Source organism: Arvicola amphibius, chromosome 4 (genome assembly GCF_903992535.2).
Source record: "Arvicola amphibius chromosome 4, mArvAmp1.2, whole genome shotgun sequence".
NCBI classification, from domain to species: domain Eukaryota; kingdom Metazoa; phylum Chordata; class Mammalia; order Rodentia; family Cricetidae; genus Arvicola; species Arvicola amphibius.
Window position 1 is genome coordinate 153,855,351 of NC_052050.1, and position 12,427 is coordinate 153,867,777.

At 52.2% G+C, this 12,427-nt stretch overlaps 1 protein-coding gene across 1 annotated transcript in view; it reads left to right on the plus strand.

Annotated features, from left to right (window-relative positions):
- Nucleotides 1–10,607, plus strand: part of Gas6 (growth arrest specific 6) — a 31,890-nt gene extending 21,283 nt beyond the window's left edge. Inside the window, exons 9-15 of the mRNA XM_038328764.1 lie at nt 706–824; nt 1,011–1,200; nt 4,325–4,489; nt 5,651–5,819; nt 7,583–7,755; nt 9,138–9,366; nt 10,103–10,607. Coding sequence (XP_038184692.1) covers nt 706–824; nt 1,011–1,200; nt 4,325–4,489; nt 5,651–5,819; nt 7,583–7,755; nt 9,138–9,366; nt 10,103–10,257 — 1,200 coding nt within the window. The 3' untranslated portion in view covers nt 10,258–10,607. The remainder of the gene's footprint in view (nt 1–705; nt 825–1,010; nt 1,201–4,324; nt 4,490–5,650; nt 5,820–7,582; nt 7,756–9,137; nt 9,367–10,102) is intronic.
- The last annotated feature ends 1,820 nt before the right edge of the window (nt 10,608–12,427 follow it).

A 12,427-nucleotide genomic window follows, 5' to 3' on the forward strand; every position in this document is an offset into this window, starting at 1 on the left:
ATAAACTGCAGGGAAGTTGTGCATTGATGGTATTTTCTGGAAAACAGCAGCAAGTGACCACGCACCATTGATGACTTTGCAAGCCACAGGCCTGGGAAGCAGGAGAAGCATTTTTCTTCTTATAAGCCTGAAGCCCAAGCCCTCTAGGTACTTGTGAGACTCCTGCTGCATGAAATAGTACCCTCCTGAGGGGCTAGGGGACCAGCACCTATATGGGCTCTGCCTCAGGCTCCCTGCTGGCCAGGGTGACAATGCAGGACCCTCCTGTTCCCTCATCTCCCCTGGAAGCCAGCTTAACCTGTTTCTCTCTGGTCAGTGAGAAAGCCCACAGCATAAATCAGGGAGGCTTCTTGAGCCATAGTCTTCAAGGCCTTCGTTCTGTTCATTTTGTTAATAGTGTACTAAAAATGAATTTTTATGAGTCCGTACTCTTCTGTGAGTTTGAGTTTGAAGCATTTCATAATTTGAACACCACTAGCGAATAAGAACAGGCGAGAAAGAAGCAGGTGGTAGAAATTCAGAACCCTGGGCCTCTGCGTGGGGCACCAACGTGGGATGGGTCATATAGACTCTGGGATTTCCAGGGATGGGCCAACCTCGGCAATCTGGAAGGTCAGAGAATCTTCCCAATGTGACCAGAACCTGAAAGCTGTTTAAAAGGCAGCCACGGGCTTCTCCCACCCCAACACATTCCTCTCATGACAGGACATCTTACCATGTGTGCCTTTCACTATGGCCAAGAGCGTGAAGTCCTTGTACCTCGGTCGCATGTTCAGCGGTACCCCAGTTATCAGACTACGCTTCAAGAGGCTTCAACCCACCAGGTGAGAGCCAGGCACACAGGACAGCAGAACCCAGGTGAGAAGGCTGGTCCAGGGCTCCTCGTTTTCAAGATCTCTGAGTGAACCAGCTCCCCATGTCCTGGAAAGCGTCACAGGGGTCAAGGCCCTGGGACTAGGCAGCCCTGCGCTTGCTCTGTGCCCCACTTTATATCTTGGGTCTGTTTACAGGCTGCTGGCTGAGTTTGACTTCCGAACATTTGACCCAGAAGGAGTCCTTTTCTTTGCTGGAGGCCGTTCTGATAGCACCTGGATTGTCCTGGGCCTACGGGCCGGGCGGCTTGAGTTACAGCTGCGTTATAACGGGGTTGGGCGCATCACCAGCAGCGGGCCAATCATCAACCATGGCATGTGGCAGACGGTAAGCCGAAAGCCGAGGCTACCCTCGCATTTGGCGCTGGATGTAGCCTGTGGTAGCCCAGAGCTGCTGCTTCAGTGGCTGAGTATGGCTTACTCAGAAAGGATTTTCTGTGAGAGCCATGTGATGTGGCATTGGCCTGGAAGACACTAGAATGAGGGTGCCCACATATTGTATGGCACATGAGGGGATAGACAACCAGTACAAACCACCCGTGAACCCGAGCCACTGAGAGCAGGGTCCTCTACCCATCTGACCACAGGGGAGCTTTCTGCTCTCAGCTCTGGCTGCTTTCCCCACTGGAGTTGGGGTAATGGACAATGACCTCCTGTACCCCAGGCAGTAAAACAGACTTGGGAATTAGTGTTTGAAAAAAGATCCAAAAAAACAAAAATCAGAAAGACATGGGTTTTCCCTTAGCAGTGAAGACAAAATGAGAAATCCACACTCCGCTTTACAGACAAATATGGACCCCTGCCATTTCTCCAGCTACCAGGTGCTGTCTGTTCTTCCTGGCTTGGATCAGGGACTCTAGTAGAACAGGGGAGGGTCCACAAGGAAAGAAGCAGCCTCCGGAGAGGGTGCCCTCCACATAGCCATGGGGACAAGCCTGGGCTAGGACCCAGGCAGGACTGCTGGCTGGGACTGTGACAGGGAACTGTCTAGGTGGCAGCTCACATACCCTGAACTCATGGCTCAGTAACAGAGCAGCAGCCCGAGAGGCTAAGCTCTACCCCTTTCAGACTTGCCTGCCTGGCCATTCATAGCTCTGCTCTTCTGACAGATGCAGGAAGTCCCTAAGTATGCCTCCAGCTCAGCTGAAAAGGATCCTGATGTTCTGGAAGCCAGGGATCACACCCTGTCTAATGTACATTCCCACACAGGCTTCAAGGCTTCCCCATGTGCAGTTTCTGAGGAACTTGATTGTTCATTCAATAGCGCTCCATCCTAGACACGAACTGTTAGGAGTTTAGAAAATTTTGGAATATGTATTTCTTCCAACCACAGCACTGGCATGGAGAGCAGTGCTATAGAAAGATCACTGGCTGATGGGATACTTCAGGGCCAAGGGTGACCAAAGGAGACAGGAATTAGGACCTAGAGTACCTTGTGAGTAGCAGAGCGTTTACATAGGCTGTAGAGGCAAGAGGTTGCACAGGCCACAGACATAGGGCAGTTGTGGGATTTTTAGGCTGGAAGTTGGGCAGACACACCAATGGGAGACCCAGAGTGAACTAATCTCCAGGCCTAGGCTGGACTGAGGAAATGTTGGGGTTTCTTCTGTAGACACCGGGAAGCCAGTGGAGGCATGTGCAGGGGGCAATGGTTCTTCTCTCAATAACAATCCCATTCCCCTTGGACCATTATGGGCACCTAGCCGCAGATAGCTGTGCCAGCCTGCTGGGCTACCAGGCCAGGGAAACAGACAGGCTCTGCCCTGGGTGTCAAACCACCTGACACTGCGGCAGTGAGCAATTCCCTTCTCACGTAATGGAGATCATACCTTCAGTAAAATGCATTTTTGTATGCTGGTACAGCGTCTGCCACTGTGGTCACCTTGGGCATAGCCAAAAGTGCATCACCCACTTCAGGGACAAAAGTCTTCCCGTGTAGGATTCTGCTCTGAGAGATTCTTTCATGGATCCCAGAGTCAGCTGTGATGCTGCTGGACAGAATCTCATCATCTGCATGGCACTGGGTGAGGGGCATCGAGGAGCTGCATTTTCTGGTCCTGATCCTAGAGCCTAGACAGTAAAGACCCATCGCTCTATCAGATGAGATCAGCCAGGGCTTGTGGCACTGATGTAGGACACACAGCCTATGTCCAGCCATGCTGATAACCCTCCTGCCCACAATAATTGTACTTGTTGGGGCCAGAGCTGAGAACACCTGAACTTACCTAACTATGGAACTTTAAGCTTGGTAACAAATTTATACAGAAGCCAAGATAATGGCACCCTTCACGATACGGCCTGTGGGGGTCATGTCACCCTTCACGATACGGCCTGTGGGGGTCATGGCACCCTTCACAATACGGCCTGTGGGGGTCATGGCACCCTTCACAATACGGCCTGTGGGGGTCATGGCACCCTTCAGTCTAGTCTGTGATGTAGTACCTAGGACCTGGAGTGTGACTATATTGGCGCCACAAAGCTTCACTGGACTGTTATCTGACACTATGTTTGTGTCACATGTGAGGAGAGGTCAAACATGTGCCAGGCTTCAGTCTGGCTCTGACCCAGCATTTGACTGGGTTCAGAGTCCACTTTGGAGCCTGGAAGTCCCTGACACAGACACACAGGCCACTGGGGGCAGCACTCTATGCCAGTCCAGTGTCCAGGGTCTCAGGCATGAAGAACATCTGGGATGAGTGAAGAGATCTTATCTCACTCTAGCCAAGACAAGCTGGACTGCCGCTACTGTGCTACCCCTGTCATAGAGTACCCTAGACAGCCAGGCTTCAGTGTCCTGGGAGGCTCGTGCCGCAGCAGACATGGCTCTCTAGTTCTCTCTAGTTCTTTTAACCCAGAATGAGCATCAGTAGGGACCCTTCAGTGGCTCTCACCAGGGTGAGCATTAGTAGGACCCTTCAGCGACTCTCTTCTGGTTCTTTTGATTTTAATCCAAAATGGGGTGGGGGGAGGCTAGCCCTCTTCACATGCTAGATCTTGTCTCCACTTTGAACCCTGACGGGGAGCTACAGTAGTGACTCTGAGCCGGGAAGGGTGTGGGGAGAATCCACAGAGGTGAGAGTAAGTCTGGCCTCCAGTAAGGTTTAGTTCCTCCTGGACCCAGGTGATATGAATGTGGTCTTGTGAGACCAGGCTATTCCTGGACAGCTTGGATATTGTTTTGCCTGAGGTCCAGTGCCCTTGACAAGCCCAGGAGATATGGGCATGGTCTCATGGGTCAGGCTCCTGAACACTGGTTAGCATAGCCTGTCCCCCACTGAGGTCAAGTGTCTTGGGCCCACGTGACACAGGTGTAGGCCCGTGGGTTGGGCTGTGAGACACAAACAATATGGAATGCCTGCCCTGAGATGTGGTGCATTTGACCCACATGATACACTCTGGGGAGCCTTCCAGAAATGGCAATCCACCTGACCTCCCTGCCTGACCCCCTTCAGATCTCTGTGGAGGAGCTGGAACGCAACCTGGTAATCAAGGTCAACAAAGACGCTGTGATGAAGATCGCAGTGGCTGGGGAGCTGTTCCAGCTGGAGCGAGGCCTCTATCACCTGAATCTTACCGTGGGTGGCATTCCCTTCAAGGAGAATGACCTCATCCAGCCTGTAAGTCCAGCCCTGACCATGGAGGAGTCTGCAGCCAGCTCTGGCTTGGCTGTGCCCAGAAGGGCTTGTCCTCCAGCTGAGCCAAGTCTAACAATCACGAGGGGCCCATGCTGGCATCCATCATTGTCCATCAGTAACTGTCAACTTTTTGGACGTGTCTCAAGACACTTTAGATTGTTAGCCATACCTAGATTTCCTGTGGGGGAAGCTCTAAATGAGAGGCTTTTTTCTGCCTACACCACACCTGGCCTTTGTAACCTCATCTGTCTCTAGCTCAGTGGTCAGAACCCTTGTTTTGTGAATGGCAACATCCAATGCAGACAGAAAATCTGTCTGGTAGGTGATGGAGTCACCACCTCAGGAAGAGTCCCAAAGGGATGACATCAAATGCATGGTTGCAGCTCTTCAACACAGAAGTGGGGTGGCCTGGTTTGATTATTTAACAGTCTGCACACAGCGTGTGGTCATGAGACCTGATTTGATTATATAACAGCTTTTGCACACACCACACACACACACACACACGTGAGTGTACAATCATGAGTAAGATCTGATTTGATTATATAACAGCCTACACTTAGTGAGTATATAGCCACAAGGGTGACCTGATTGGATTATATAACAGCCTTGTACACAGTGAGTATATAGTCATAACAGTGACCCGACTGGATTATATAACAGCCCACACACAGTGAGTGTACAGTCATAAGGGTGGCCTGATTGGATCATATGACAGCCTGCACACACTGCGTATATGGTCAGTCTGGGACTGGCATCCATGGCCTGGCCTTTTTAGCTTTGCTTTGTAGCCCCGAGTAAAGAGAAAGTATAGCCACAGTAAAATGCCCCGACCTGTGCAGTCCAGTGGCAGGTGCCTTGTCCCTCTCCCCGCAATGAGGAGAGACAGCAGACAAAGCAGGTGACTGCCTCACTGCCACACAGGTTCTCATTCTGCATGGGTGCAGGTGTCCCGAAGTCTTTGAAAAGTGAAGATCTCCTTTGTGGGGGTGGGGGAGAAACTCTCCCTGTATCTTTACACGTATGTAAGCCAGAGGGCCCTGCCAGCAGGTCCTGTGGCTCCAGGCTCTCGATCTTCCTGCTCCAGCCTGCCGTTGTGGTGCCCTGGCTCAGGAAGTCACCAGGAGTTATTGGTTTTTCCAGATTAACCCTCGCCTGGACGGGTGCATGAGGAGCTGGAACTGGCTGAATGGAGAAGACAGCGCCATCCAGGAAACGGTGAAGGCAAACACAAAAATGCAGTGTTTCTCTGTGACCGAGAGGGGCTCCTTCTTCCCTGGGAATGCATTTGCCTTCTTCAGCCTCAACTACAGTAAGTGGGTGGTGCCCTGCCTGGGGCCAGCTGTGGTGGGACTTCCGGGCTGCTCTGCTGAAGTGTGAGCATCTATCTGAGCGGTTCCTACGTCAGTGACGAACCTGTGAGCCCACAAGCTGGGACAGGGCTCAGTAGGGAAGGCAAGGCCCAGCTCCCAGGACAAGTATCTGAACTTCACATAGTTAGCTATGGAAGAGGAAGAGATGGAGACGTGGCCCAATGGCTAGAAAGTGGTAGGATGGGCAGGCCCGGGGGAGGGTGTTACCTGGAAGAAAATTCGAAAGAGTCAACACTGGACATGTCCAAATGCATGCAGCAATTCTCAGACGTGTGCCAGGCCTTCGCTGGCCAGTGGCTTTCAGAGGAGGATTAGAGGGGTGGAAACAGCGTGAAGACAGCAAGGCCAGTCTTTATCACCCTTGGAAAGGGCCCTGTGGCAGGCACTCGGGCCCAGATGGAGAGAAAGCAAGAAGAGGTCTGGCAAAGGTGTGTTCTGTTGTTCTTCTCAGGGACATGATAGAGGAGGGGAGGATACATGGAATCTACAGCCACCAGTCGCTAGGGATGACCCAGGAAGCAGAAGGTTGTACACTCAGGACTTAGGCCGCTTTAAAGCAGAACCCATAATTTCTTAAACTGTAACAGCCATTGAGGGTCATTTTGGGGCCCTTCAACCTCAAGTTCTAACAGTAATGAACCACCATGCTGAGAAAACTCACCAAACAGGCAAGGTCCGGTGTCCTTTGTCAGACACCAATCAGGTAAGAGTGTACGCTTGGCCCCTTCCATCACAGCAAAGTGTTTAATTATTGTTGCAATCTGTGTTCATATACTCAACAAACTATTGAGAATTAACCCCTACACCTGTCAGCTAGGAGAGGCTAGAGGAAGTGATTGGGGGTGGGGTGGGGAGAATAGGTCAGCCTCGGAGCCTCTGACACACCATAGTGAGGATGACCAACTTGATTGTAGTCTACGGAGTTCTTTGTGAGGGACAGTCTGAGGGCCTCTTCTGGCCTCTCAATAGATGAAGGAATCCCACATGGTGAGGAATTATAGGCTCTTTGCCCTGGAAGAACCAGAATCCACCTGTCCACTTTAGTGCACAGCCTTAGATGCAAATGACATGAAGTGTCACCCAGCTGCATCTTAAACATGTGGCATCCACGTGTATCACGTGAGGATGAGTTCATGTCATGAGGCTCTGGAATGTCAAGCCATGCCACCCCAGAGCACAGACACACGTAGGGCTTGCTGGAGCCATGTATCTCACATCTCTTCGCGGGCATGGCCTTGTAAGTTCATGCCCACTTTGCATGCTTCAGAGTCTCCTGGAGCTTGGAGTAGGGAGGCCAGCACATGGCCTGGAGCTGCGGTAGGGTGCTTCGTGAACTCTGCAGGGGCAGAGGTGGCAGCAAGGCAGTGGATGGCCCTTGGTGCTGGCTGTGGCTCCCCAGATCGGTCTTTGTTGCCTGGAGGGCACTAACAGGGTACTTCGGAGTAGGGAGTAGCCACCCCCAGTGCCCCAGAGTTGATAGTCTACACCCAGGGCTGTCGAGCTTCTCCTTTCCTTTCTGCGTGCCGTCTGTTGAGACACTGGTGGGTCTTAGAGGTATAGCCTTGTCGCATCCTCCCCCACTTGCCTTTACCTGGAGGTCCCCTCCCAGGGTGTGCAGAGCTGTCCCTTGTGGTGCTCCGATCTTCTCACTCTCGCCTCTGTCCAGCTTGTATTGCCTTGTAATGTGCCGCTTTCATGGCAGCCCGGACGTCACTGGACATTGGCACGGAAACCACCTGGAAAGTAGACGTTGTGGCTCGGATCCGCCCTGCCACTGACACGGGGGTGCTGCTAGCCCTGGTGGGTGACAACCACATCGTCCCCCTCTCTGTGGCCCTGGTCGACTACCACTCTACGAAGAAGCTCAAGAAGCAGGTAGGATTGAATGGATCCATAGAAGCAGCTAGAACACGGGGCCAGCTTCGACTGGGATCCCCAGAAGCAGCTAGAACATGGGGCCAGCTTCGACTGGGATCCCCAGAAGCAGCTAGAACATGGGGCCAGCTTAGACTGGGATCCACAGCAGCAGCTAGAACACGGAGCCAGCTTAGACTGGTATCCCCTGACCTACGAAAACCCTGTTTGACCCCCATTCTTCCCCTTCAAGGAAAAATCCCAAGGCTCTGCCTACTCTCTGGGATATTGACACGTTGAACCTTTCCCTGCCCTGGAGACCCCTTCCCAGACACAAATATCTACCCAGGTCTGCGTACACACGGCTGGGTGATGCCCTCTGACTTTGAAGCCAAGGCTGTGATGCAGTCACGTGGGCATGACTGAGAAGTGAAACTACACTGGCCAAATTGGCTGGTGGTGCAGCCAGGGTCTGCAACCTTCCTGTGAGCTACTGCTGGACCATAGGTGTAGGGTGTCCCACACACAGAGCGGCAAGGTCATAGGAGTCCCATAGTGTCACTAGCACAGTGAGATTTCCACTTTCTTTCGGAGTCAGACCCACTAACCTCACCATAAGCTGTGATAACTTATCGGATGAACATGGTAAGGGATGCTGGGGGAGGCTTTGCTGCCTCCCCCCACCCCCGTTCTCTTACAGAACATGAGGCTGTTGAAAGAGATGGACTTTTTCTCTCACGTCCCAAACAGGAGGGTTCCATCATCCACCTGCCCAGCCCGTAGAGCCCTGCTGGCTACTTAAACTAGTAACAGGGTTGGTTTCCATGATCCATACCACCATGGGGACCAGACTTTATGCCACTGGGCATCTCAACCCACCCCTTGCAGCCTCTGTTCACCCCAGGAAGGCTAGGTACCTAGAATGTATGCTCTTTCCTGTGCTGGGACCACAGCTACGTGTGACAGATGTGTCCTGCCACATCCTTAAGTCAGCTCAGGCTGGGTGACTGGGGTGAATGAGTGTCGGGTGAATGAGTGTCCCAGGGACTTTGAAGTTTTTGTGTATGGAGATTGTGCCTGCATTATATGCATGTGCGCTGTGTGCCTGTGAGCACAGGAGAGTGGCAGATCACTGGAACTGGAGTTAGAGATGGTTGTGAGTTATGGGAACCCAAGTCCTCTGTAAGAGCAGCCACTACTCTTAACCACTCAGCCGTCACCTCTCAGCTGCCCCCTGCTTTACATGCAAAGATTGGGCCCAGTCTAGGAAAGTACCAGGGTTCCGAGACCTCCTCACACCCAGGGTTGCAGAGCTACAAGAAGGGGGTAGTGCTAAAGTGGCCAGCCTGTGAAGACCCCTGTGCTTCTATATCCCCTGAGCACTGTGCTGGTGTCCCCTGCAGTTGGTGGTCCTGGCAGTCGAGGATGTTGCCCTGGCACTGATGGAAATCAAAGTGTGCGACAGCCAGGAACACGTAGTCACGGTCTCCCTTCGGGACGGTGAGGCCACCCTGGAAGTGGATGGTACCAAGGGCCAGAGTGAAGTGAGCGCTGCCCAGCTGCAGGAGAGACTGGACAGCCTTGAGAAGCATCTGCAAGGCACTCTGCTTACCTTTGTTGGAGGCCTGCCAGGTAGGGGTGCTCTGGTCTGATCCCCATCATGGGCATCCCCTGGACCAGCATGGCTGACTTGCTTCACCCATGGGCTGTGCTAATGACTGAGATGGGGTTCTACTTATTGGAAATGTTCCCTGGCTTCTCTTCTGGAGCGGGAGCTCTTATTAGTTCAGTCCTCTCTCTGAGTCACCCACTGGGAGGTGTGGCCTGGGAGTCCAGGAGACCAAACACAGATGGGAGGGTTAGCAGGTGATGCAAGAGTCAGGTAGCTAACTACTGCTGTCAGAGATAAGCGTCTGCCAGCCCTTCTTACATCTGTCAGAAGCAGCGCCTTACACAGACCACAGGGGGAACAGGGATGAGAGCTATGGAGGCCTGAGTCCTCTTGCGAGCACAGTCTTTACTTTTAGCAAACAGGCTCTCTGACCTCTTTTTTTTATTAACCAGTAAGGCTTCGAGGGAGATAAAGAGCCCGAGGCCCTGAAGCATGGGAACTCACAAGGCAGATAGACAGACCAAATGCATGCATGCCTGGGAGGGGAGTTTAAGGGATGAAGACAGACCACTGGCATGCCTGGGAGGTTGAGGGGTAAAGATATTTTATGCTTGTACAGATCAGCATCCCCATGGGATGGTGCCATGAGCAAATGCCCTGCAGAGAGAATGCAGGCAGGGCTGGTCATACCAATAGAGGGGATGGTAAGTGGGACTCCCTGGATTTCTGCTCAGTATTTTGTCTCCCACTGCTCAGATGTTCCAGTGACTTCTGCACCTGTCACGGCATTCTACCGTGGATGCATGACCCTGGAGGTAAACCAGAAGACCCTGGACCTGGACGAGGCCTCCTACAAGCACAGTGACATCACCTCACACTCCTGCCCACCTGTGGAGCATGCCACGCTCTAGCACCCATACACAGGAGGCCTTCGCACCTTCCCACCAGCAAAGGGAAGCGGAGGTATGGACTCACTGGCTCCTCCCGAGCAGGTCCAGCAACACTGGAGCAGGTGGGCTACTACTGCCCTCGGGGCTATTTTTTCTTAAGATATTTCTTTGCCTTGTATATATATGTACATAATGGGACTGGTATCAGGTCATTGGCTGTTCCTAGAGCCCCTTGGCCTCCAGGGAGCTGGCCAGCAAGGCTTGGGCTGGAGGGCTGAGTGGATTTGAAGAAAATAATTCTGTTATTTTTATTACCACATGCTTCTGATTCTAAAGTATGGAAAAATAAAAATTTACAGAAACCTTTTTAACCCTGGGTTGGTCACGGTCTGTCCTGGGCGTGTCTCAGGACGGAGCTGCGTTTGGGGCAATGGGCTCTGAGCATATCACAGTCCAGGCCCACAGTCCTTGTGTCCCAGGACAAGGCAGCTGTGGACTATGGCAGGAGCCTCTCCTCACAAGGGATGACAGCAAGGGCTGGGACTGGGTTCACCAGCAAGCTGCAGAACCTCAGCTTTCTCTGCAAATGGAGACAGTCCTACACACCTCTGCATCAGCCCCCACAGAGAGAACCCTGGCAGCCAGGATGTAGGGGTGGTACCTCTACATAGTCTCCCTTCTCTTCCTATACTGTCCATTGCCTCTCTTAAATGGAACGGGGGCAGCCAGAAGAAAAGATCTGGTTTTGTTTCAAGGCTACTTCTACGAGCAGAGCCGAGGGAACTGCACCTTCCCTGGGCAGCAGGAGACACAAGAAACAGCAGCCCAGTGTCTCTGAGCTACTGTTTCTTCATAAGGGAAGGAGTTAGGAGCCGCTGATTTTAACCCCAGCATTCTGTAAGTTATGGTGAAGACAGAAACAACAGTGTTAACACAACTCCAAGAAGGTAGGAAGTAGAGCCCTGCCCGGGGCTCCTAGCTGCCTCTGTTTGTCCTCAGGCAGCCACAGAAGCCCACAGCCTTCTAGAGGTCACATCTTATTTAGACTGGTGAGGCAGCATCCCCTAGACCTCAGTGGTTTTTCCATGTGTTGGAGGCAACTCTGGAATGTTTTCATGGAATGTTCTCATGAATGTCCTCCAAGCAGCCCCAGATCTCTCCAGGAGGTCACGAGGCCAAGAACAGAGAGGACAAATGCTGGTTTGGAGCTGGACCACACAGACAAGGGTAGTGGGGGGCAGCCACATACTTGGCATTCCTTATCTACCCTAGGGAGGCAGCAACACTGTGTGGGAAGAGCAGACACCTCTCCTCCCCGATGTTGCACCCATCCTCAGCCTTAGCTGGCACCAAACCTTCTACCATCTCCTGCCAAACAAAGCAATAATCTGTTGGCTGCTGCCATGGGATCCTCACTTCCCTGGGCCCAAGTGGCCAAACTACAGGACATGAAGGGGAATACAGGAACCTTTTGAGGGGAGATGGGGTGAACTGTTCAGAGGAAGAGGTAGGATGGACTATGGCCTTTATCGTCTGAATTCATTGCGAAGCTCTTTTTCTAGGGATGAACTTTTACATTTTTCATTGTATCCTTAAAGCTGTGTTCTTCAGCCTGGGACCCTACCATGCATTCAGGCCACATGTCAGCACCCCATCCTCTCTCAGACACAGTCTGACAAAGAAGTATGTCTCTAGAGTTTTCCAGATGTACCTAGGGCAAAGTCACCTTTTAGAAAGCCATTTCAGGGCAGGAGACTATATCACTGTATTCCTCAACACAAAGCCTGCAGATCTGCATTGAAACATAAAGGAAAGCAATGTGCTCTGACTGGAAGGTACTGGAGATGCCCAGGATCACAGGGTCCCCTTCCAGAACAGACAACTTCCTACAAACCTAAGAGTGACCACGTGAGAGAGAAGCAAGTATGAGACCCAAGCAGGCCCAGTAAAACATCCTCTGCTGACCAACAAGGATGTGCACACTGAGGTGTATCTGTGGCCCATGTCATCCATTACCAAGCTATTGATAACTGGGACTGGGGAAGCAAAGTTATGGCGGCTCTGTGACCCACAAAGGAGATGGTACAAGTGGAGCTCTGACTCGGGTAGGCTGATCCGGCAAAGCAGAAGAGCTCAGCATCTCTCACTAGCGGGGCATGACCCACCCCATTCATACCCACACACACTCATG